This window comes from Parasteatoda tepidariorum, chromosome 2, assembly GCF_043381705.1.
Source record: "Parasteatoda tepidariorum isolate YZ-2023 chromosome 2, CAS_Ptep_4.0, whole genome shotgun sequence".
In the NCBI taxonomy this organism is placed as follows: domain Eukaryota; kingdom Metazoa; phylum Arthropoda; class Arachnida; order Araneae; family Theridiidae; genus Parasteatoda; species Parasteatoda tepidariorum.
In genome coordinates, this window is record NC_092205.1 from 30442407 (window position 1) to 30469472 (window position 27066).

The 27066-nt window shown below is 30.9% G+C and overlaps 1 protein-coding gene across 1 annotated transcript in view; it reads left to right on the forward strand.

Moving 5' to 3' along the window:
• LOC107454945 (glutamate-gated chloride channel) overlaps positions 1-26359 on the forward strand; it is a 113938-nt gene extending 87579 nt beyond the window's left edge. Inside the window, exons 4-9 of the mRNA XM_043040940.2 lie at positions 9992-10056; positions 17058-17278; positions 20382-20464; positions 20540-20680; positions 22430-22821; positions 23410-26359. Of these exons, the coding sequence (XP_042896874.1) occupies positions 9992-10056; positions 17058-17278; positions 20382-20464; positions 20540-20680; positions 22430-22821; positions 23410-23766 (1259 nt within the window). The 3' untranslated portion in view covers positions 23767-26359. The remainder of the gene's footprint in view (positions 1-9991; positions 10057-17057; positions 17279-20381; positions 20465-20539; positions 20681-22429; positions 22822-23409) is intronic.
• Positions 26360-27066: the final 707 nt, after the last annotated feature.

Below are 27066 nucleotides of genomic sequence, written 5' to 3' on the forward strand. Positions count from 1 at the left end.
TACTAGGTTACTAATAGTAAAACCTAGTATTTCTTTTATGAAATAATTTAAATGACAAAGGTCAAGTTATCTGGAATGTCAATTTATCCGAGGGTACTGCGTTTTCTAAATGAATCAAATATGACGTTTGCCAGTTCCACAATCAAGCCAATGATTAACAGAGGTTTCTGCACAGAAATTTGAAAAAGGTTTTCCATTTAGGTGGATGTTCATAATTGCGTTTAACGCTTCTTGTTTAAGACCAGTACGTAATGTGTTTTTTTGTAAGTTCATTGCTGAAAAACCTCTTTCAACCGCTGCAGTACTCCCAGACAGAGAAAATATCAATTCCACCATGATCAGTATGTTGCTGTATTTATAGATTAGAGGGTCATTTTAGAAGTGAGGAGCTAAACTCTTGCAAGATAACAAAAATTGAAAATGTATCACAAACATTAACGGGAAAATGGCCGTCCGCGCGGACGTTGGATTCGAGAAATTTGTTGTCCGCGGGGAATTTTTGACAGCTGAGGACGGGCTGACGGAATATTATTCATGTATAAGAAATATTATTCATAGAACCCTTCCTCTCCAATAGAATATAATATCGTTTTCAATCATTACAATATCAATAAGCAAAGATGAAAAAGTTGCCTTTAGCGTTTATAAAATATGCTTTACGATTTCATTAACGAGGAAAATCATCTAACTCCATAGTCTTAAAATTTTCCCAAATTGTAATTAATCCACCGAATTAAAAATTGACCATATACAAATAAAGAAAGAAATTAAGTTTAGGATTCTGTAACGTTTTGGGGGCATTTTTCTTATTGCTGACTATGCCCTCTTATTTAGCCGAAAATTCATTATAACATTCTTGCTGACCTACTGGTGTTTCCTTACAAGGGTCATTCTTGTTAATAGGTTACTTTGCGTGATCAAATCCTCAGTGATGCGATTAACCTGCAATTCCTTGTAAACACACTGTCAAACCGAATATAGGCGTTAATCAAGTCCAGAGGCAGAGTTACGCTTTATTCAATGGAGATTTTTCATGATTATTTAAGAATGACTAATTTATTTTCAAGGAGCTTATCATAATACATATGACTTTAACAAATGTTTCAGTTTTTGCAATAATTGCAGGAAACTATGGGAAATCCGGGAAAAACGTGAAAATTAAACGCTCCTAAATACAGTAACATTGATAATAGAGATGAAAATAAATACATATTAGAAACAAATTTATATCCGAATTACGAGCTATATATATTTAGCTCATCGTATATACTTACATAGCTGTTTTCGTTTAAAAAATACCCCACTTACCCTTCGAAAAAAAAAATAATAATCTAGCAAAGCCTTAAAGTTTTGGCTATATGTATAAAGTTATAAAGCTAGTTTAACTTGATATAGTGTTGCAGTATTTAGAATTGGCATAAAGTTTTTAAGTTGTAAAATATTTCTAACAATCCTAAGAACTATGCGACCTGAATATTAGACAATATTTCGTCGGCTATGTTTTGGAGAAATGAAGTTTACATTTCTGGTACTTACTCAACTGAAGCTTTAAATTCAATTAAAGATTTAAATTCAACTGAGGCTTTATTAGACCTACAACGTTTTAACCAAAAACGATCAGCTTTATTCTTTGTTTGACCATTCTTATTATTAATACTTAAAACAAAATTTGAAATCAGCTTGAATTTTTCCTCTTTCTTGGGGGTCTAAGATCTTACTAAAAGGGGAAAGGCAGGGACAATTGTGCTAGAACCCAGTAGTGTTGAGAGCCCAATTGATATTTCTTATAGTAGTTGATTTTTTTTTAAATTTTATATAATTGCAGATGGTTTATTTTCATATATTTTATGTTTTCACACAATAAAATAGGGTTTCTCAAAATTGATCAAAAGTGTGCTAAAATATCCCCAAAACAAATAATAGTAGAGTTTGAAAACCCCATGTATTCAAAACTGCAACTGTATATACTCATTTTTAAGAAAAATGCTAGTTTCAAAAGTGATGTGGATGTAAAGTGTGAGACAGATGCTCGTTGGCTGCCAATAGGATTCGAACCAAGGAACTCCGGGCTCATAGTAAAAGGCTCTAACCACCATAGCTAAGCTGTATACATAACTCAGGACATGAAGAGTTAGGAATCTTCATATGTTTCACTCGTTTAAAAGTTTTTTAAACGAAGCAAAGAGTGAAATTAAAATTACCAATCTCCTGACTAAGCTGTTGAGACTATATTTTGCAGATTGCAACAATTCTACCAATGAAATTGGAAATGAGTATGTCATGATGTAGAATGAGCAGTAAAATTAAAATATGGTTTGCTAACTCTTTTGAGAGAATTAGTGACTGACTGAGTAAATTTGAGTGACATTAATTTAACTGTTCCTATAACTTAATCTGAAATTGATAATTTTAATTTCATTGTTTGCTCGTTTAGCTATATCTGAAAACCTAGCAAAATTAGCAAATACTAAGACCCTTTTACCTTAGGTACTACGTATTATTTGAATGGACACTTTTTTGCTTTTGGATTACAAAAAAATATTTTCTTTCTTTTTAGTATATGCAAAATATTACCTTTTAAAAATCTTCATTTATATATTTATGATTTTCATTTTAAAATTCATTTATGATTTTCCAATTATGTCTATAAAAAATGTTTTGAATTATATGAACTGGGGCATTAAATCTTTTTTTTCAATGGATATTTTGAATATTTTATGGTGATGGTTTTAATTCATGAGGCCGTATATTATCCGCATTTATTATCCCCAGGAATCAATTTTAAAGCACCGTACGTTCTTTCTTTATACCAATTTAATGAATATAATTATCAGGACATGTTTCGATCGCAGCGTGCAATTTTGCATTCCGACAATAACGATATTCGCAGAAATCCTTTCTGTCAAGGATTTCTGCGAAAACACAATTTCGTTAGCCACATCATTCTCAACACATATTGATTTTTGAAAATTTCTTTTTACTGTGACGTATACCTGTCGCGAGCGCTCCATCGATTTATTATAGTAATTAAAGTTGCATATCCTATATTATGTTTTCTTTTGTGTGTTCCGTAATGGTTTTGCAAAAAAAAAGTAGCAAGCAATTTAAAATTTATTTTGGATCAATTCTAAATTCATTTATGATTGTAACGAAAAATAGGTTTCATGCATTTAAAATGTCAATAAGTCGTAAAAAATTAACATAAAAACGTCTAAACGGACTCATTTTAATTATTTCTGACAGTTAAGATGCACTACTTAGATCATAAAAACAGTAAAATAACATTTAAATCTCATTAAGTAGTGATTAATATAATTATCTGGTTTTCCCGAATAACTGTTAGAATTTTCATTCTGAAATTACTGTAAAACATCTGGCGGAAGGCAGTCCATCCAATTAACTGTAAAATTTACGGTAAAGTGCATTTTTTTCGGCATTTACGGTTTGGAAATCGTCTACAACTAGCATGGTTAAGAAACCGTGAATACTAAGCCATACAGTTTTTTAACCGTTTACAAACAGCATGGTTTCAAAATCGTATTATTTTATTGGACATAGGGGATAGTTTAGCTGCTTTCTACTGCTGCAATCTATGAGTGAATGAGAGTATCATATTCTAACAGCGCAGGGTCACAAATTGGGGAGCGCAGGACACTGGGAGCTCTTCATGTTTTGATGGGATTGCAGGAAATATTATGGCGTCACGGGGATACGTTGGAGCATGCTGGGACTCTAACCCCTGTCTGTCACGTGATTGACAAGTCTCTCGGTTATAATATGTACCCACCAAACTGGAAGTGGCTTCATTAGGTGTGTCTAGTTGGTGCTATAAATACGGTTGCTTAACCGTATTAGGTGAAAGCAGTTAATAAACGGTTTTTCTCACAGTTAACAGTTCGAATACATCTTATTTATGGTTATTTGACTGTTTTGTTTGAATAAGGTAAAATAACAATTAAATTAATTCTTATTTGACCATTGTTTGAGTGAAATTTCTTACAGCAAACTGAATTGGGATTCGATGCGTAAAATTTGAGCATACATAATAATTACAGACATAAATTAAAAAACATAATCATAAATCTCCTTTTTTTCTAAATTTTTAAGCGGATAATTGTTGCAGAAGTAAAATCTTGATAGTTGAATATTTTTCAATGTAAAAAAGAATGTCGGTCTGTGTGCTCTTCATAGATTACTAAACCATTTTACCGAAAGCGATGATATTCGGCATACTGATACTTCGAAGCATGGGGAAGGTCACTGTAAACGTTAGAACATTTGATTACGAACCATTCGAGGGGGAGGAGCAAAAGACGATGTGTAATTTTCTGATTGGTTTAAAGCACGTCATTAATAAAAATGAAGTTAAAAATTATTCTATTTTCTTTCTTCTTTTTTTTTTCGTATGAAGATAACATTTGTGTTGTTTAGTATCTTATGACTCCAATCAAGAAAAAGAACTTATAGCTCCTTTTTCAATATTAAATTATTTTTATTCATAATGTAAAATTAATTCAATGATTAAAATAACTCAACGATCATAGGTGGACTACATCACTAAATTAGTTTTTCTAAACATATCTGAAACCAAGTATTTTATTTTGTGTATAGTTACGCTTTTAAAACATGCTTTTATAAAAGTAATTTAAAATCAATGGTAATTAAAATGGAAAATGAGTAATTTACTGATAAGCCAAATTAATGGAGAGATAATATTAATTCGCTTAGTGAGAAGTGAACGCTCTAATTCCTCAGCCGCCACGGCTCAATAAGTACTAATTGAAATAACAAAAAATAATAATCGAAATAAAAGTACTAATTAAAATTAAAAAAAAGCTACTCAATATGCAAAATTATTGAAGAAAAAGTGCTATTGTTTGTATTTAAAGGTGATTTGTTTCCAAGAAACGTAAAAAATCTCCATACGAGTACTATATTATTTATGCTGATGATGCTTAATTCATTTTGATAATAGGCACTATTGGTATTAAGGTAATATGTCCAGTTTTAATATGAACCAAATATACTGATATACACTGAAGAGCCAAAAAAAACTGGTATACCTGCCTAATATCGTATAGGCCCCCAGCGATCAGGCAGAAGTGCCGCAACACGGCGTGGCATAGATTCGATCAATGTGTGAAGTAGTGCTGGAGATAATTGATACCGTGAATCCTGCAGGGCTGTCCATAAACCAGTGGGAGTAAGAGGGTGTGGGGATATCTTCTGAGCATCACGTTGCAAAGCATCCCAAATATGTTCAATAATGTTCATGCCTGGCGATTTTGGTGGCCAGCGGAAGTGTCTAAATTCAGAAGAGTGCTCTTGGATCCTCTCCCAGACTTGAACATTATTGAACATATTTGGAATGCCTTGAAACGTGATGCTCAGAAGATATCCCCACACCCTCTTACTCCCACTGGTTTATGGACAGCCCTGCAGGATTCACGGTATCAATTATCTCCAGCACTACTTCACACATTGATCGAATCTATGCCACGTCGTGTTGCGGCACTTCTGCGTGATCGCAGGGAGCCTACACGATATTATGCAGGTATACCAGTTTTTTTGGCTCTTCAGTGTAATTGCTATACATTATCTCAATATATTTACATTATATATTATTATTTATTTTATATATTATATTATATTATATATTGCAATTGAAACTGCATGAATATTTGGAAGCTTTAATACAGATAATGCAGAAAGAGGTTTTTTTTATGGCCCTTTTAAAGAGAAATAAGTACTGGAAAAAATCGCTTGATTGTGGTAAACTTTGACTATCATCAGTTGGCATCAAGCAACAACATCCTGCTAAATGAATACAGTTAATTTTAATTCTGATTAGACGAACAACTAAAATCATATTTTGCATAGTATAATAACGTAAAGCCACCGGGAAAGACAAAATATAATAAATGCATTTTTTAAAATTATTTTAGCTTTATTCATTCTATTGTTATGTGTCTTTCAATTGCGTGCATGATTTTCTAGTGTTTGTTCAGTACTAATAAATTGATTGTTTTCTTTTGTTTTTACTCCGTGCGAAGATCGAGTTTTCAGTTAGTTTTGAGTAAATATTTCGCAAACCAATTTATGTTATTATTCAAATTATATTCGTTTCTTTACACAATTGTGCAATAAGAAAAACTAAGTGGGAAAAAAATCGAGTTTCGCTTTTTTTCTTTTGGAGTGTACAGTGAGTAGAAAAAAATAAAGAAAAAAAATAATGCACGCTAATCATAATCATTCAAAGGATTTTCCTGTTTATTTTAAATGCACTAATTAACTATATTAAATAAAAATGTACTTTCTGTGAATAGGCTCTTTTATGGCTTTGAACTCTTGGTGATCATATGGATGAATACGAGACGTAGTCGTAATCTGAAAAATTAGGTCTCAGTAGTTCAACTAATTCTGGGTCCCCTAATTTCACTCTTAACGAATTCTGGGGAACTTTTTTAAGCAAATCCAAAACTTGTACGTGCAATTATAAAACTTGTTCATGTAAAGATAATTTCATTTAAAAAATAGTTGAATAATTATTTTTAATATTTAATGATTTTAATAAAAGTTGGAAACAATTTTGAACAATGCGATGCATACATAAATTATAATTATTCAATTTTAAATAGCAAATTACAAAATTTGAACAAAATCAGTCGAATAATTTTCGAGAAGCTTAAAAAGTACTCAAGATAAGCAAAAAGAGAAATTCATATCAACAGGCCAAACTTTCAACCATTCCTCCTGGCTAAAATAATGGGATAATCTATATAAATTTTTCTTACACGGTTGCATAGAGAGTCTTTATTTCTTTTTCGCGTTGGTAACAAAGAAAAGAAATATCAAGCATGTGAGCTTGATAATGAGGCGTGTGACCCTGTTATAAACGTTAACGTTCATAAATTTCTGAATGAAAATTCTTTTCTTGCGAGGACAACAAAGAGCTGAGGCAAACTGATTCTATAAGTTGTGAGAATTGAAAGGTTAAAAACGAATAATTGACATCAACAAAGTTTTCTATACTGTGTTTTTATTATACTTATACAAGTTCAATGATAATAGTTTTATCCATTGCTATTGTTATTCATTTAAAAAAAGAGTATTTGTCGTGTTTTTATGATTTTTTAGTAAACAGTAAAAGCGTGTTCGAATAAAGAGTTGATGACATTTGAATGACGTAATATTAACACGTTGAATGCCATGGGGGTCACCGGTGACCGGCACTGAGTTTGTTCTTAGCGCCACGGGGATCACCGGTGACCGGTGAAGCCAAGATTATTAGAAATACATAATTCGAGTAAATGCTTAATTTTTTGAATATTATTATAGTTACTGAAGTGGTTTGAAGAAATTAATGCAATACAGAGCACACAAAAATAGTTTTATTTATATACACAGAGATGCCAACTTGCTCCGGACAACGAATAAATATTTTCAAGTGGTAGTTTATTAATTGTGATTTTTGGCTTATTAAATTCAATTTAGTAGATTTTTGTCCACCACTATTTCTAAACAATTCGTAGGCTTACATAATTCACTACTTTTTTCAGATATGTCATACTAAACCTTTTAAAAAACTAGCAAAATCTCTCAATATTTGTAGTTAATTTCTGCTTGGCCAGACTGGCAAGCCATGTAAAATTAGCTAGGCATTCAACGTGTTAAAAGAATGCGCAAGAGACGTGCCTTAGTCATACATGTTGTTTTTTGAAAGCTTAATTATTGTTTTTTCCTGCGAGTTTTCAAATTGCAGGTCATCTATTTCAAATTATTTTTTTATTCCAATAACTAAAATATTTCAATTGACAAAGAATTTTAATTTTTTAAGGAGGTATTAAAGTGTTTAAATTTAGATTTTATGCTAGAACATAGTTCAAATGTATTTGACTTACTAACGAGTAAAGCGAGAATGGTTTGTAAAGCAAGTCATACAAGATTGCATTGCAGTCTTGCCCATAAGCAGAATATTGTCAAATGTTCTGCAACAGGGCTTATTAAATTATACAAATGTTCTGTAAGCATTTCACAGCGAAAAGAAATCAACTTAACGTTAAAATATTATATTTTCATTTATTAAAATACAGGATCATGCACAGATACACTACATTATTTTTTAAACCAAGACCAACATTCTTGATTTGTTACTTTTTCAATCACTTTTGAAGTACAAAATTTTGCTAATGACGATGACGATGAATTATTAATAAAATGCCTATGATATGAAGGTCCGAAAATTAAAATAAGAGCTGCCTTAAAAGAATGTATGAGATTAGGGTTGGGGATTGTTCTGCAAAACTATCTCGGAGGCAGGTGGACGGGAGGTCGCAGGATAACGCTGTCACTTATTCAAGATACAAATTGTTCTGCAGGACTTGATTTGTTCTGCGACGTACGTCACAGTTTTAGGCACTTTCTGCTTCTGGGTGAGGGAGTGAAGAGCATCAGCTAACAGACGATGGAGCTCACTAGTATTTTCTAATTTGCTGCAAATCCCTGCTTATTTAATTTGAAGATACAAATCTGTGCATATATAAAGTGAAATTGCTTTAAGTTTGTATTACTTCGTTACTTAATTAGTAATTAGCATTAATAGGTAATTGGGTTTAAAAAATACCCCACTTACCCTTCGAAAAAAATAATAATAATCTAGCAAAGCCTTAAAGTTTTGGCTATATGTATAAAGTTATAAAGCTAGTTTAACTTGATATAGTGTTGTAGTATTTCGAATTGGCATAAAGTTTTTAAGTTGTAAAATATTTCTAACAATCCTAAGAATTATGCGACCTGAATATTAGACAATATTTCGTCGGCTATGTTTTGGAGAAATGAAGTTTACATTTCTGGTACTTACTCAACTGAAGCTTTAAATTCAATTAAAGATTTAAATTCAACTATTAGACCTACAACGTTTTAACCAAAAACGATCAGCTTTATTCTTTGTTTGACCATTCTTATTATTAATACTTAAAACAAAATTTGAAATCAGCTTGAATTTTTCNTTGGAGTAAAAAGGCACATTCGTACATTCCTTGTAACCTTACGCATTAAGGAAAATCATTTCTGCTTCCTTATATGGTATTGAAAAAGGGCACGATTCTATAAATAACTCTTCCTTTGAAATATAAATCTATTTATATTTCAATGGTATGTTTTCAGCCTTGATTTCCCAAAATAGAATCTCTCGACGTTTATTCTTTAACAAAGACATTTTATGAAAACGAAAGAGTTTTAATTCTTTTATTAATACAAAAGTATTTAATTTTTGTATTACATATATATATTATAGATTTATATTATTTAATTATATCCTCGAGTTGTAATTTACTATTTTCGTCAATGTTCTTTTTTACGAAATCACGTGATTTTTGACAAAATGTAGATCATATATTTGGCGAAATTACTTCCACACTCGAGTGTCCAATCAGTGAATTTTGAGAGTTCTTCAACACTTTTTTTTTATTTGAGTTTGAAATCACTTAATATTTATGACAGGATAATACAGGGGTTAGTGCTCTTGCTTGGAAAGTATATTTACAGTTTTTGATTCATGGATATTCATGGATGTACACGTTCACTGCAGAGCCTTTTAATCTAAGCAGTATTTCTTAATCAATTGAGTAATCGGTATCTTGATTTAGGCAACTAAATCAAACTAAGAGGCAAACTAAAAGGCAGGCCACGCACTGAGGAGGCAAACGGCAAGAAAGAAGCAGACAGGTAGCAAATTCTTATACTTCTGCGTTTGGATGCGCAGCGGTGATGTACCCATGCTTATGCAAAAGTATGGAAATCAGCCTCTCGTATGTCTCTTAACTAACCGCTTGCTTCCTCAGTGTGTGGCCCGCCTTTGTTTCTTCACTTTGGTGAAATGTTTGCTCAAAAAATTTGTCAAAAAATGTTAAACAATTTTATTGTTCTCTGAAGCTCTTCTTGAAAAATTTTAAAAGATGTTGATTAAATGTTTTTGTTTTGTTTTTTGCAGATAAAACTGTTGTGAATGTGACTGTCCTCTTGTTAACCCTCTCTTCTCCGGATGAATCTAGTTTAGTAAGAATTTTTTTTAATAAATTACTACTTTAATTATAGTAAACACACTATAAAACATTTAACAAAAATTAAAGATGTTTCTTTCAAATCACCTGAATTACAATAATATTGTTTAGTGTATTCATATTACACGCTTTTCATTATGTTTGTTTCGTTTATTTAAGAAATTGATTTTAATTCTTACTATTCAAAATTATTATAAGTTTCTAATGATTTAAGAAAAAGAGAATCCTAGTTATTGAATTTTGAATAAAAAATTTGATTTATGAATGAAGACCACCGAAGAAGAAAAATTTATGTCAATAAAAACTGATTTGGTGACAAAAACGATTTCGGGCGATGAAAGGATGGGTTTTTCTTCAGTATGACCCATCTTCCATGCGTAATAACTCTCAGGGAGAACCGATTTTCATCAAAATGCCACAGAGGGAGATTCAACCAACTGAGAGGGAGATTTCACCATTTTTGTAAAAAAATAAACATAAACCATTCTCACACTATGTATGTAAGAAATGTGCTTTCCTAATTTAAATCGTTCATCCATTTCTCACTTTTTTTTAAAAAAATTGCTTAGAATTTTAATATTTTGAAATGTTTTCTTTTACCATATTTTACTTCCAGCATAATAATTACTCGTTAATGTCCTGGGTTTAAGGATCGGAATGGCTGGGTATATTACAGATGTAACTTTATATGTGATCCTTTGCCCTAAAGTGTAAATTCATGCAACGTCAATTTTGTACCACTATTAGAAATTTATAGAGCTGCGATGACTCGGTGGTCAATGCACTGGGCTGCCATTGTAAAGAGCCAGGGTTCGATCCTCAGCGATGGCTAGAAGTCCACCCAGCTTCAGATCGATGGGTTCTAGCTTGTCTGGGAAATAAAAGCGGCCTGAACGCAGTGCTGACCACATTGCCACAATCATACCGTTGGTAAAGAAATTGTGGAGCCTTATCCTCCGTTCCCCCCCTGCGGGATTGCTTTACTTTATTATAAATTTATAGGATCTGTGAAAACATTATAAAATCAACTTTTGGCATTCATCATCATCATAATTCACCTAACAGCCCAATGTGGGCCAATGCCTTCCTCTGAGGATTTCTCCATCAAAAACTTTAAAAAAGATAAATAAAGACTAGTTAGACTAATAAAAACTTTTGGCTTTCATTATCATCATAATTCACCAAACAGCCCAGTGTGGGCCAATGCCTTCCTCTGAGGATTTCTCTATCAAAAACTTTAAAAAAGATAAAGACTAGTTCAAAAAATGTTCTTAGGGATTTAGACAAATAGACTACATCATATGACGATACAACGATACATTTGACGATATAACAATACATCATAGCAGATGCAAATGATACATTCTCTTTCTGCAATTTTCTAAAAAACGCATTTTCAGATGTATCCCTTTTCTTAACACGCATTTGAAGTATGTGAAGTATAAAAAGGTCCTGAAAAATTACAAAAGTAAAACGCTAAAACATTTCACAAATTTTTAGAAATGGTTTTATTTGGTCCATATAATGTAGAATATTTGTTTTCACGAAATATAATTGAAGTACTTCTGAAATATTTCAAATATTTATGCAAATATTTCTGTATTATATAAAATTATATATTAAGGAAATATCTCATAGGAGAAGATTGCTTCACAGAAAGATTTCATTGTCCAAGTAGTTTGCATTTTTCACGTTTCAAATAAACGTTATTATTTCACATTTTCTAAATTAAAATATTTATTCTTCAACAAAATTTCAACAAAAATATCTTAAAATTTCTCAAATCTAAAAATATTTATGTTCTCATAAAAAAGAGTTTAAATTTCTTACATATTAGATGAGCTTTCAATTCACCAAATTTCAAATTAATTGTTTCCATTCTTAATTATCCAAATATTTTTTTAATTCTTCTCGTTTTAAATAAATATAATTATTTTTCTCATTTTAAATACTTTTTTATATTTGAACTTAGAAGTAAAATTTTCTTTTTCTCACATATCAAATAAAACTTTTGGAAAATTTTGGAAAAATTTCAGTTTCTTTACTTCGAATAAAATAAGCTCCATTCACTCTAAGAAAATCATTTTCCCGTCTTAAAAACTGAAATTTTTTTAATATTTTGTGTATATCAATGCAAATAACCTTGGATATTACAAATTCTTCTTATTCACATTACAAATAAACTCTACAAATTTTTAAAAACTTCAATAAGACTCTTAATCTTCCACCTTTTAAATGCGTATTACTTTATGTTTTCCATTTTAAATATGTTGCTTTCATTTTTCATACTTCAATCGATATTTTACAATTAGTCACAAATCAACTAGAGCATTTCAAGTAAAAATAATTATTTCATATACATAGCTTATACTACTTTAATTTTTTCCTTTGGAATAAAACTTTTTATATTATTTTCTAACTGAAATGCTAATTTTAAGCAAATAAAGAACAAACCAAACATAGGTTAGTTTGTGAGAAGTTTAAGAATTCGTTTTAAAATACATTGATAGCTCAATATGCAGTGTTACATTTCTTAAGCCACATATAAATTTAATTTATTTCGGATAAAGCATTACCTAAAATGTTTTAAGTAATGGATTAGGAAAAAATATGTTTTCACCTAAATTAAAGTGTACTTTTTGAAATTTATTAAACTGATTTATTTGGTGTTTGCAGTTGTTTATGTAATGCACGTTTATGGTAATATTACAATGCACACAAAAAAAAGAATTAGATAAAAATTAATTCGTGAACATTATTTTCCATTTTTAATAAAATAAAAAACAATGTCTTATACGTATATGATTATATGCGCATCATGCATATCGAACTGTTTAAAAAAAAGCATTTTATTTTTAAAATTTTTAAACTTATTTATTTTACTTATGTTGTTATATATATATTGCACGTTTACGGTAATATAACAGTGCACAAGAAAAAGAAACTAAAATAAATTAATTCGCGAACATTATTTTCCATTTTTTATAAAATAAAAAATAAAGTTTTATACGTATATGTGATTAGCTTTATATGTGCATCGTACTTTTTAAAAAAAATCATTTAGTTTCTTTTAATTTATTAAAATGATTTATTTTATGTATGTTGTTATTTATGTATTGCACATTTACACGGTAATATTACAATGCGCAAAGAAAAAGAAATAGAAAAAATGATTTCGTGATCATTATTTTCCCTTTTTAATACCATAAAAAACAATGTCTTACATGTATATGTGATTAGGCTTATATGTACGTCGTACTGCTTAAAAAATGTCATTTACTCTTAACCTTCATGACGCAAATCATTGATTTTAGGTTGAATAACCACTGCTTTACTTTTACGAACTTATTTTATTTCCATAACCTGAGCTAAAAATTCGATCACTAGTATTATTAAGCCAGCAGCAATGCTCTAGATAGTGAGTTAAGTGTATCTAAAGTTAGATCGATTGACTTAGATGTTCTAAATGTCAACGTAGAGCATTTTTTTATTTGAAATATCTATTTTTTATTGCAAAATAAAATACATTTCATACAAAATTAGATACAATTATATATTTTTCTTATTGTTGTTGAACATAATTAAAAGATTACTTAAACGAATATAAATATAATTTAAGTATGTTATGCATAGAAATATAAAGTAATGGTAAAGTTAATTCGAAGGAGTTACATATATCCTTATGAAGATAGGATTCACTTAGTGCAACTAATAAATAAAAACTTCAATTTAGCACTGATATAGGAATTATTTATTTGTACTTTATTCGCGCTCTTTAGCTTTATTCATGTTACATATATGTATTTAAAAATATTTTCAATAATTTTATTATGCAGTAAGACTTAGATTATCCGGATGTCTCTGTTATTAGAGTACACTTTTGCTACTAATGAATAGCAACATGATTATAGCACTGATTCAGGTTTTTAGCTTCATTCATGTTTCATATATATTTAAAGTTATTTTCATTAATTTCATAACACAATAGGACCTCAAATATCCGAATGCTTCTGTTAATCGAAGTCAATTACCAAATATAGTTTCTTTATTTTTTTGTTATCGCAAAAAAGTTGCACACACGTAGTTTTTTTTCTAAATTTCAATAATGTGTTTTCATAATTCAGTCATGCTCAAAGCCTCCAAAATAAAGAAAAACACATTTGAAAAACCTCTTTATAACTGTTTGACAGAAAGACATTTTTATTCAATGATAATATTGAAATAAAATGTAAATACTATGTAGTACTTCCTTAAAAAAAATCACTTTTTTAGAGTTTAGCTGGTGAAAATATATTAAAAGCGAAAAAAAAAACAATGTTATTGCTATAAATAATTGGTATAGGATAATTGAAGTCCTACAGTGTAACTGCTGTGCAGAGAGTAGTGTAAGAACTTTTGCTAAAAAGCTTCACTGCGTAATTTGATTGAAACGAAAATGGCCTGTACCCTGTATTTAATTAGATATTTATCTAAGAAAGAAATGAATGGAAAGGGTAAAAAGAAATTGAATGAAACGGAAACAACAACGGAATAAAAATTGACAAAGAAAGAATGAAGGAAATATTTTTCATGTTTTTGACACAAACGAAACGTGAAAAAGTAATAACAAATTACTTAATTTTTTTCTTTAAAAAGAAAAAACTCAGATATGGAAGGGTTATTATTCGCCGAAATTATTTAAATGAAAGTTTCTATTGAAAAGCTATTCAAATTTATTTATTTTTTTTCTTCTTTCAAATAGTAAAAATCACGTCTTATAAGTTAGTTTACAATTTAATAAGTAATAAGAAAACTTCATTGCAAAAAAAAAGGTATTTTTTATGCATTATTCAGGCTTTTATGTATTATTCAGGCAAGATGCCTTATAAAATTAGTTAGCCGACTTCATTTATTTATTTATTTTAAATGAGAGTTAGACAAACGTTGAATGTTAGCGCAAGTTTTTTCTATCTTATTTTTAAACAAGCACATCTCTCGCTTATTTCTGGTGACAAACAGAGAGCACCAAAAACTCGTACGAAACAGTAAAATAAATACAATCATAAGACTTTAAATATCTCAAAAGAAACGAAGATGGAGCTTTCCGTCTTCTCAAATAAGGTCTTCATAATTTATTTTATTTCATAATCGGCGTTAAACAGCCGATCCAATTCTGAGTTTACTACTATCAATGTTAAACTCCGTAGCTTTGTAATTTTGAAAACAACCCAGGTGACAAGGGAACTCCTGGATCAAGTATTGGGACAAATGGAAGACTTTTTGATGGAACTAAACCGCATTTGTGCGATAGGAAAAAGAAAACCACGAAAGCCTACCATGGTTAGCCTGACGACAAGGGGATTCTAACCCATGATCCGTCTACCACTGAGGATATTTTACGTCAGCAGTGTTGTCTCCAGCCGAGAGAAAATTTCGTATCAACCAGTCACAACCGGGATTCGAATCTAGGTCACCTCATTCGCAGACGAACGCTCTATCGTTTTAGCCACACAGGTTCAAAGCCTTCATTATTTTATTTTATTACCAACGTTGAACAGCAGGCCCAATTCTGAGTTTATGATTATCAATGTCCAACTCCGTAACCTTATAATTTTGAACCTAACGAAAATCTCCCACTGTTATTCGGTGGCAAGGCCTTCATGGTATATTTCATATTTGTATCATTTCTCGTTAAACAGCTTTTGAACTCACTTTAAAACAAAATATTTGCATTTTACTTATTGTTATAACGTTACTTATTTTACTTATTGTCATAACCTTACTTATTTTACTTATTATATTATTACAAAATATTTTCTTTTTACCACGGTTGGCAAAATTAATGATTTTTTAAATAATCAAGCAAACGGATTTTTTTGTTGTTTAAATCAGATTTTTTTTTTCATTTTTAAATCAAGCCCTGAGAAATTGCATTAATAACACTTAATATATTTCAGAAACAATATAGATAAAATATTTAATGCTTTCAACCGAAATGTTTAAAATTGTTATTTCTTTTGCTACAAACTAACAGTGAATATAATAATTGAATATAATAATTTTTATTCAAGCTCGACACCCTTGTGAACTATAATTAAATAAGTAAAGTTAAAAAGTACTTGCATTTAAATAAATTTGAAACTAAATAGTTATATTTAAAAAATGTTATTAAAATCAAATTATTTAATGTATACATAATGAAAAATTATAATTTTGAGAATTTCACGCCATTTTTCTCCACACTTAGTTTTTTCATTTATTATTCTATTTTTTTTTTTTAAATAAAAATAAAAATCACAACTTTAAGAATTTACTCATAAATTATACTGTGTAAAATCTTAGTAAGTATTAAATAAACGCTTTACAAAAACAATTGATTTAAATAAGGGGGTTTAAATCGTGCTACCCTAACTTTTTACTACATTATTTTCTAATTGCGTTTACTTTTAACAATAACAGCTAACATAAATAAATAGCAATGATCATGATAATAGATAACACTGGGGAATCATTTTTTTTCTGTTGCTTAAGATATTTAAGCATATTTCAGATACTTTCATATCGCTAATTTCAAATGTGCAATCGGCTTTTATCTCCAAGTTACAGTTCTTTTTAATGACAGTTTTATTTCTTCTATTTTTTGTTGAAAGGGATAAGTTTAAATCTAACAAGATTTTTTATCTAACAAGAGGTCACATAAATGTTGCAACAAACCTGTAGGGGAGTTAGGACGCACCATCAAAGAACTCATGCTATTATGAGCTGTTTCTTCATGAGCTTCTAAACAAGTCGTAATAGGGAAACGCCATTAGTCGCTTACGACGGCATTTCCGTGCATAGATTACTATGAAATTTTAATTCTGGTTAGGTAACCCAACTTTATCACACATTTATGCGACCCCTTGTTATTTATAACGTTTTTAAACTTGTAAATTTCGGCAAAAATACTGGAAATGTGATTTGAAATAATTGAATCCTGGAAACTTTTAAATATATAATTCCTTGTGTATGTTGTAGAAATACGAAGTAGAATTTCTTCTCCACCAAAAATGGTACGATCCCCGGCTGAAGTTCGACGACGCTGGAAAACATCGTTACCTGAATGGTCTTTTGCACACAGAGAACATATGGCTGCCCGACACTTACTTCATCAAGCACGGAGAGTTCAAATATCCCCTGATACCTGTACACATAGCGCTCAGGATCTACCCAAACGGTTCTGTGATATATTCCATGAGGTACTTTCAACAAATATTTCATTAAGGACATATTAATAAGGGCCGGGATAGCCTGATCGGTAGGGCGCTGGGCCCATGTCCGAGAGTTCGTGGGCTCGCTCTCCGCCGGTCGAAGACTCCCCGTGTAGTAAATGGGGACTGATGCACGTTAAATCTGCCGAGTCGCAAAGTCCTCCATGTTCCTATGACAAATCAATACCTCTGGGGGTACTGGATTGGAGATCGATCGCTCTCTGATTCAGATCAAAATTACGATCTGTGGATGAATTAATGAATGTATGAATAGGTCCGCCCTATAAGCGGGTGTGACGTATGGGTAAGGCAGAAGTCGAATTCTTGGCCATAGATGGCGCCACTGGAAAACATGAACAATCGCACCCTTCTGTCTAAGCAGGCAAAAGTCAACAACAATATTTAATAGCAAATGCATCGAACAATATCGTGATAAGTTGCACTTTTCCACATATAATATTTTAACATTAAATTTATAACATTAAATTTTGTGTTACGCTAACTGATTTCGGTAACGATACCTTTAAAATATGTTTTAACTGTTATTATTTCTTTATTTAAATTTAAACTTGCAATCCAAATATGTAAGTTGAATATTGTCATTTTTGACGTGAATTTTAAAACTATAAATAAAGGAATCTATTTTTGGTAAATTATTTTTCATAATTTAGACTATTTTAAGCCCTCGTGCTTGTTAAAGAAAAATTTATTTTTACTTACTAAGTATTATAATAAACAGCAAATTATTCAAAATTAGTCATTCTTTTATCTAAACATTAAGAGATATTTGATTAAATTAGAAGTCTTTTGTCTACTTTCACGAAATACCAACTCTTCTAATTTTAAGTATAACATCTATGTTTTATCCATGTGTGGACATAAAGTATTAATTATCTCTAAAAACTTTGCAAGGACTTATAAGTTATAAAAAACTATTAATTGATTTGCATTTTTTGTTCTTCATCATAGTTTCAAAGAAAAACAATGCACTTATTATCTTTTAAGCTATCAATATCGATAGAGTCAGCTTAGATTTATTTTTAAAAAAAAAATTAAAAAATTATAACTTAAAAAATTAAATAGCGAAACAATACAGCCAACAGTAAGGCTGTCAGATAAGATTTGGATGATATTCAACTTTTCAAGCACTTATGTTTTATTCTGAAACACGTGATAGCTTTTGAAGTAAATGACTCGTATGCAATTTTATGATGCAGTGAGCTTCATTTAACCTGAAAATTACGGCGCTATTTACGCTGCATTTTGAAAAGGATCCAAGCACAATAACGCGTATAACGTACCTAAATACTTTTATTAAATACGAAAGTATATTAAATATTGAGTATGATCAAAGCCTGGAAATTATCATAAGAATTCTATTTTTAGGATAATTTAAGTCCAAAAAACTAATGAATGGTTTTTAATTTTTTTTATAATTTTAGCCAGGTTTAGTAGACATGACTATGGTAATATGAGTGATTAAAAAAAATGGATGCTCAAAATTTTCTTCGTTTTTGACGAAATGATTTCCTGAGAAATGATTCGAGGGAATGTTTCATCAAATTGCGAACTTCTCTTGTTCGAGGATATAAATTTCGTCAAAAATATTAATCTTCTGTTGACAAGGAAATGCAACACGAAATGAGCTCTGAGCTGTATTTCGTTAGGCTTTACATTAATTTCGTCACGAAATCCCGTGCTTATTTATTTATTTATTTTTTCTTGATTAAACATTTGATTAAACTCAAACATTTGTCGAAACTGCTAGGATTTGAAACGTAGCTTTCGAATTCGGGAAACCAGAGTAGCAAACGAGCGGATGCTGTTCCATCCAGTCTTACTATGCAAACAGTTTTAAATCATTAAAAAAAGTTGGAGAGCTCCCAGCATACACTGCAAAGACGCGCAAGTTTCAACAAATATCTGAGAGTTCGGATTTCGTCAATAAGCGTGTGATTTCGAGACGAAATGATAGTGAAACATAACGAAATGCAGTTCACGGATTGTTAAAGCATCAAAAATGATGGTTTTATTTCTGAAAGTGTAAAAAGGGCCAAAAAATGTTGACATCCTGAATAATTTTTAATCCAATGAGCGGATTTTCTCTTGCTAAGACTAAATCTTAATGGTTTGAGGATTTGAAATTCAATATGCTAATTGATTTATGCAAGCGATATTTTGAGTAACGAAATCAGACACAAAAAGGTACTTTTTCAGTGTAAGCAGACTTTTTTTTTAACGGATTCGGATTCTTGAGTCTCAAAATATAGGGGCCGAATATAGTCACAATCTTAATAGTTTGAGCAAGAGAGTAGTCGAAAGTTTGAAGCTCTATTTGTTAATTTTCTTTTTTGCAGAACTTTGTCAAGAAATCTTTTTAACGTTATTTTTTTTAATTTCAATTAAAAAATAACTTTCAGCAATTATTTACTATTTTTTATTAATTTAAAATTCCCTTAAGCTTTTTGAATTTGATATAAACAATTAAATACAATTTTTTTCATAATTTTAAATGGCAAAACACAGACTTTAAAAGAAGTCGATCGAACAGATCGAAAATAAATTTACGACTGTTTGAAAATTTGTTAACACATAAAATATTTCATCAATTTAAAAAAAAAATTTAGTAAAGAGTTTCCACGATATAGCAAAAAGTGAAATAAACATGGAGGGATTCAAACTTCTGACCTTTCTTCTGTCTAAGCTTTTAGGATCATATTTTAAGGATCGAATATCCAAATCCATCAAAAACAAAAAAGGTACGCTTACTTGTACTGAGAAAGTACGTATTTGTGTCTGATTTCGTAACTTAAAATATCACGAATAATTGATCGAATTAATGCACATATTTAAGGTTAGGCCTCCAAACCATCAAGATTGAAACTTAGCACGTGAAAAACCGATAATTAGAGCAAAAGTTACTAAATCACTTATTTTTTCTCATTGTTCAAGCTTTTAAAGAAAGAAGGAATATTCTCGTTCAAAACGAAACACTCAGTTAGTTTTAAAATTTAAATAATAGTTATTAAACATAATTATGAATAATGCTTCTTTTTGTCCTGAAAAATACTTAAACCTATTTTTTTTCCAGGCGTAGCATGGTATTGAACTGTCAGGGAAATCTTCACATTTTTCCTTTTGACAATCTTAAGTGTCCCTTTGCTTTAGAAAGCGGTGAGTCTTTATTTATTGTTCAACATCGATTGTAAATAAACTGCTGCATTATTAAATGACATCTTTTTTTCACAGTTTCTCACGAAAATAACGAAGTGGAGCTTCAATGGTCAGAAACAGAGCAAAGAATAACGGGAGCCACCTCCCTTCGACAACAAAATGCCTATTTAGTAAAAAATGTTACCGGTGAATGCGGGACACAGCATACGTGGAGAGGTAACGAAATTAAAATTTTTAAACTATCGACAACAGAATGCCTATTTAGTAAAAAATGTTACCGGTGAATGCGGGACACAGCATACGTGGAGAGGTAATGAAATTAAAATTTTAAACTATCGACAACAGAATGCCTATTTAGTAAAAAATGTTACCGGTGAATGCGGGACACAGCATACGTGGAGAGGTAATGAAATCAAATTTTTAAACTATTGACAACAGAATGCCTGTTTAGTAAAAAATGTTACCGGTGAATGCGGGACACAGCATACGTGGTGAGGTAATGAAATTAAAATTTTAAAATATTAAGAGAAAACAACGTTTGAACACTCGCGGGGAAAATTAATACCCAAAATTTATTTTTTTATAGAAACCTTGCTTATGTTATTATAAATGATACATGAAAACTCCCAAACTCTCCCCTCTTTGGAAGAAAAATGGTGATAGAATTAAATTTCTTCTAAACAGGCAAATGTGCCATATTTTTCGATGTAATTGTATGAATTAAATTGATGTATGAAATGAATGAGACTGATTCTTAGACAATCTTGGACTAATAGTTTTTAAGTTACAAGAGTTTTAGGAACAACAAGTACGAATTTTTACTTGTTCTATTTGCGCATCTTATTTGCTATCTACTGCTGTTGGTAAATTTTCTCTTTCGCTTCGACTTTCTCTGCCATCCTTCCCTAAATCTCTGGAATAAACTCTACAAAGGCGCCTGTCTCCAGCTTAGCAAACACCAATTCCAGATGGGAGACTTATATAATCTTTATCTGTCGGGAAAATAAGAGGAAAATCAAACAAATCTACTGGAAAACCATCAATGATCCATCAGTTGCAGATGTAACCAATAGGAATATACGTTTACATTGCTTTTATAGATGAATACGAATCGTTCAGTAGGAATAGTGCAAAAATTTATTAAATGATAGTGGAACACTGATCAAGTTCGGCCTCTGACTCGACTAGGACATCTCCCTATGAGTTTTTAATTTCTATCCTCAAATAGTCTAATTTGGAATATTTGTTTTTTGAATTCTGTCTATTAGAATAGGTACATATATCAATTTTTTTCATTCTCATATAATATATTCTGGTACAGTATTATAAAATTGGTGCAAACTTTTAGAACAGCCTAATAATTTAAGCGACCTTTAATGCGTATAAGTATAAAAATATATCTACTCAGGTATAAAAGCACGAACGTGAGTTTCAATATATTAAGTAAATTTTCGAAACTGGATAATATTGATTCATAATAATACTCATAGTCTTAAATATTTATGAGCTAACATGCTTTTACATATTAATTTAGTACAACTCCTTAACGATCGGTTGATTTTCAAAAAAACGGTCATAAAAGTGCCTATTTTGCTAAATACACGTATTTGATTAGTGCTGACATCTAGTTTAAAATAAACTAACTATCTACAATTACCTTAAAAATATCCTGGTACTGCCATCTGGTGTGTAAAATGAGAAATAAAATTTTTTCCGGGAAAAAGAAATGAATTAGTTTCATTCTTATTGGCTCGTTACTACTGAACACTCCAGCCCGGAAATTTCACGGGAGCGAGAAATAGAGGGAGAAACCTCACCCCATCATTTTCACGGGAGCGAGAAGGAAGGGGTTAAAAATTGAAAAATTAAGCATTTTATTATGATAAAATATGTAAAAAAGTAAATATGAGACATCGAATTAGTAAAGAAATGTTTTCCAGGTACATTTTGTTTTCTACTTTTCAGGAAATTACAGCTGCTTACGAGTACTGCTGGTTTTCACGCGAGACAAGTCCTTCTACATAAGCACCGTTTTTGTTCCGGGCGTCGTTCTGGTGACAAGCTCCTTCATCAGCTTCTGGCTGGACATAAACGCCGTGCCCGCACGGGTTATGATTGGTGTCACAACTATGTTGAACTTTTGCACTACTACTAATGGCTTCCGTTCCACTCTACCGGTCGTTTCCAATTTAACGGCCATGAATTTGTGGGATGGCGTGTGTATGTTTTTCATCTATGCCTCCATGCTGGAATTCATCATCGTCAATTACTTGTATCGAAAGCTGCCTGGTACTTCTGGTGGTCGTCCAGTTTCGGCGCCCGTGCCTGAATCCCTCAAGAACCCGTCCCTTGCCCAGGTAAAGATCAGCTAAATACAGTAAAAAAAAAAACATTTTTTTTTATCTAAATAAATCAGCAATTCTTTTAAAATCGAATTTTAGGTGACCATTGGCTTTTTAAATAATTTTTATGCTATTATCCTCACGTAAAAATTCATAACAATAGTTCTACTCTGTTCAACGCTCCCGAGTTTTATTTTACTCTGACAGAGATAGAGATTTTCTTGAACTCTGACAGAGATAGACAAAGGTTTGTCTTTTCTGCCTAAAATCCGTAAGCGACCTCATTGTATCTTGGAGACTTCAGCATTCAAAAACACACAAAAATAAACTTCGATAGCAGTTTCTTTTCTTATTTATTTATCCATGATTATTCATCGTCATGATCAATGAATGAATTCTAGAGTATGATGAATTCGAGAATAACTTTTTACCCTGTACAAGAAGTTCAACATTTTGCAAGGTTAACCCAAAACATTGGAGAAATTGTAAGACTCCAAACAACAAGAAATTTGTTAAACTATCTAAATCTTTAAACTATTATTTAAAATGTAAAAACCAAACATTTGTGGGGCATAGAACTGATTTTTTTTCCTTCCCTTTCAGACCAACAGCCGCCGAGTCTTTTCGGACACCAACGTCCAGCAGCCGACCCAGCCTCAGCAGACGCCTGCAACGACCCCGAACGCCGTCCTTCCCCCAGCTGCCACAGAACCCCCTGCAGCTCTGAACCATAGGCTGCAGAGTGACAAAGCTAGGGCCGCTGCTTCTGTTTTTGCATGGCTCAGACGTCCTCAGCTATTTGTCACTCCCGATAGTCGCAACAGGCAGAGACTTGCTAAACAGATTGACAACGTATCGAAGGGCGTCTTCCCCTTGCTCTTTGGCATCTTCACGGTCGGCTTCGTCCTCACTTTCGCCGTCATCAAGCCATCGCAGCAGGAGAATTTCATACTGCTCTAGCAACAGAAAGAACAAACCTCTAGTGGCCTTCTTCTTTCTTCTTCCTATCGCTTTCCGAAATATTCTTTCATTTTTTATTACTACTTATTTTTTGGCTTCCTTCCATGCAATCTTTGTGCCTCTTCCGTAAGGTGATCAGATCCGACATTTTTGTACCTACCTTCACAGACAGAAACTTTGTGCATTTTAATACATTGGGATATTTAATATTTTAAAACGTGCAAATAATATTGACAAACATTTCTTAAAACTACACCACAATCGTCATGAACATTAATTTTTAGATCGAAATAAAAGTTTTTAAAAGAAAATAAATAAATTTCAATAACGGAAAAACTCGCTTAACAGTAAAACTTTTTCATTAACATGTTTGTGCCATAAATTCTAGTCAAGACGCATTTCGAATTATTGCAATTAAAGTTCTCAAAACCAAAAAAGATTGACTAAAGGACCCCAAGTTCTATTGAACACTGTTCACCTTACTTATTATGAAACCATCACAAAGCGGTACTGCTCTCAAAAAATGCTCAAAAAGTTCAATCAAAAATATGAATTAACAATATTCATTAACGAATCTTTTATTTTCAGTTATGCATTTTTATGTTACTGTGTGATGATTCGTAAAAGAAAATGAATAAAATCATTAAAATTGGGTTTCTGATCTTAAAAATGATTCCTGTATAAATAATAAGTCTTTCAATGCTTTGACAAACTGCAGCAAAATACTGTTAAATATTGTTCCAAGCCGTTTTGTGATGGAAGTGGATATGACATCATTTCTGAAAGCATGATCAATTACATATTTCAACTTTAAAATAAAAGCAGTTCGAAACATTCAAAAAAAATATTCACTACTAAATTAAGATTTTTTAACTGTTTAAGTTTTCTAAAGCAAAAATAACAACAAAAACTGCTTTTAAATGTCTGCTTTTCAAAATAAATTATTTATTTTTTTGCTATTACACATCTAAATAAGTTTCTCGATAAATATTTCACGTTTATGAATGTTTAATATTTAAACTCGATGACCAATGCACTATTCTTAAGAATATTTTCATTGCAGCGTCAGTGAAATTACTTAAAGAGAACTTATAAAAATCTCATAAATGGATTGCATGAATGTATCCCGATAAAATGAGAAATTAACAAATAATATTTTTTATATACAAAAAAGGATTATATTTCCTTAAATTTAATGATAACTGTTAATAAGTGAATAAATAAAATAAACACACATTTTAAGAAACATTTTCCCATAAATTAAAAAATATATATTATAAGAATTTATTTCTTATAAATGTACCCTTTTACATTTAAAAACCTTCACCTTCATAATTTCATGAAAATCAGTGAATTTAGTGGCACATATTTAGATCTTAAGCCCCTTTTTGTCAATTTTAGATATAGAAAAATATAAATATTGTTCATAGTAATCTAAGAAATAAATTTTTAAATTGGTAGTCATTTTTTTTAACTAAGCAAACTTGTTAATATTAACGATTCATAATCTTTAAAAAAATTGTAATTCAAAAATTATACAGTAACTCATCAATATAAAGCTAGGGAAGTGTGAGACACTTTCAAATGTCTACTGTAAAAAAAAAAATAAATAAACTATGCATCTTCGGTTTAAGATCGCTCTTGAAATTTTGAAAATAGTAATTCTAATTAAAAATAAACTTCAAACCTAGTTTATCTAGCCTTTTTATCAGGGTTCATTATCCTCATACACTGGGTAAACCGTCCTTCAATTAAAAGTTATTTTTGTTTAAATTAAAAAATTTTATTGTAATTTTAGTTTTACGTCATACACATTTATTAAGTGGACTGAAGTTCTCCTTTTGTAAATGATTTAATTATTGTATTGCTTTCAAATCCATAAATATTTTACCCCGTATTCACACAAGGCCTCACATTAAGCTCGTGACGTCACAAGACCTACGTAAAACTGATTTTTCACACCCGATTCTCCTAGCCTGCTTTCAGGCAAACATTGCGTCGCTAAGACATTTTCGAGTCTGACTGGAATTAAGACGTGTGATGATTGGCTCTTTTCGTCACGTGGTTATTTTTCATTAATTTTTCCAAAGTGGGGTTCTTAACACCAGGAATGGTGTAAATTTGATAAGCCTTTTTTCAGGCTAGGGACGTCAGAAGACTGCTTTCAGAGGCTTTTTATCAGTCCGCATGTAAATAAGGTGTTAGACAAATGTAAAAACAACTTTCAATTCCAAATACGATATAAATACTTTTAGAGCTTTATCTCATGATAAAACAAAATCTGAAAAGCAATATTTTACTGTATTTGTCTAGCTATCGTAAATATCCAGACGATATCTCAATTCGGTATAATCATCAGGGATGGAATGCAGTAAACTAAACAAAAACTTTTTAAAGGGTAGTCTGTTACGTATCAATTTCTCTTACACTATATAATGCTCGGATCAAACATTTAATTAAAATGAAGTTATTAAATAATGCCTCACTAAAAATAAAAATATGCCTTTCAATTATTATACTACAGATGTATTGATGATATAAGTTCAAAAAATGCAGTGATTATTACAAAAATCAAGAACAAGATGAACCTCGTGACATCGAAGCTCGTAAAACAAAAAAATTAGGCACACATAGGGAAATCATAAAACTCCTAATGTAATTTGTGATTTTTCTTATTTTTGTTAATGGTGTTTTTCATACTAGAGATTGGTCCTGTTTCCTAAGGTAACACTAAAATAAAACAGGATGTTTATTTAATATTCCGTATAACCAGGTGCAGCCTTTAAGTCAACATCTTCATGGTGTTTTTGCTACTGATACTCCAGAATTTCTAAATTCATCGCTCTGGAATTATGCATATGTCAATCGTTTTATGTGCAATCATACTCCCTATTAAATCTCGATAGGACTTCAAAGTTACCTTAATTGAACGCCATAGAAATATGTGAGATATGCGGAACGGATAAAATGCCAATGTCAGGGCCCCTCACCGAATTGGCGAATTTGCGAGCAGCAACTGGCTTAAACTGGAAATAACATACCAACAAAGCCTCGTTGCTAACCCAATCCAAGCAGTTACGAAGCATAGAGGCGGAATTACATTAATTGTTTTAAATTATGTAAATTATTTCGGATTAAATTATGTTTTTCAAGGAGTGATTAATTTTTTGTTGAGCTTAAGAATTAACGGTTAAATCAAGCTGTATACTTTTAACCTTAATTACATATTTTCTAAAAGTATAGCGAGAATTTCGAAAATAGTTTTATAAAAAAAAATATCTCAAAATTTTTAAGGTAATA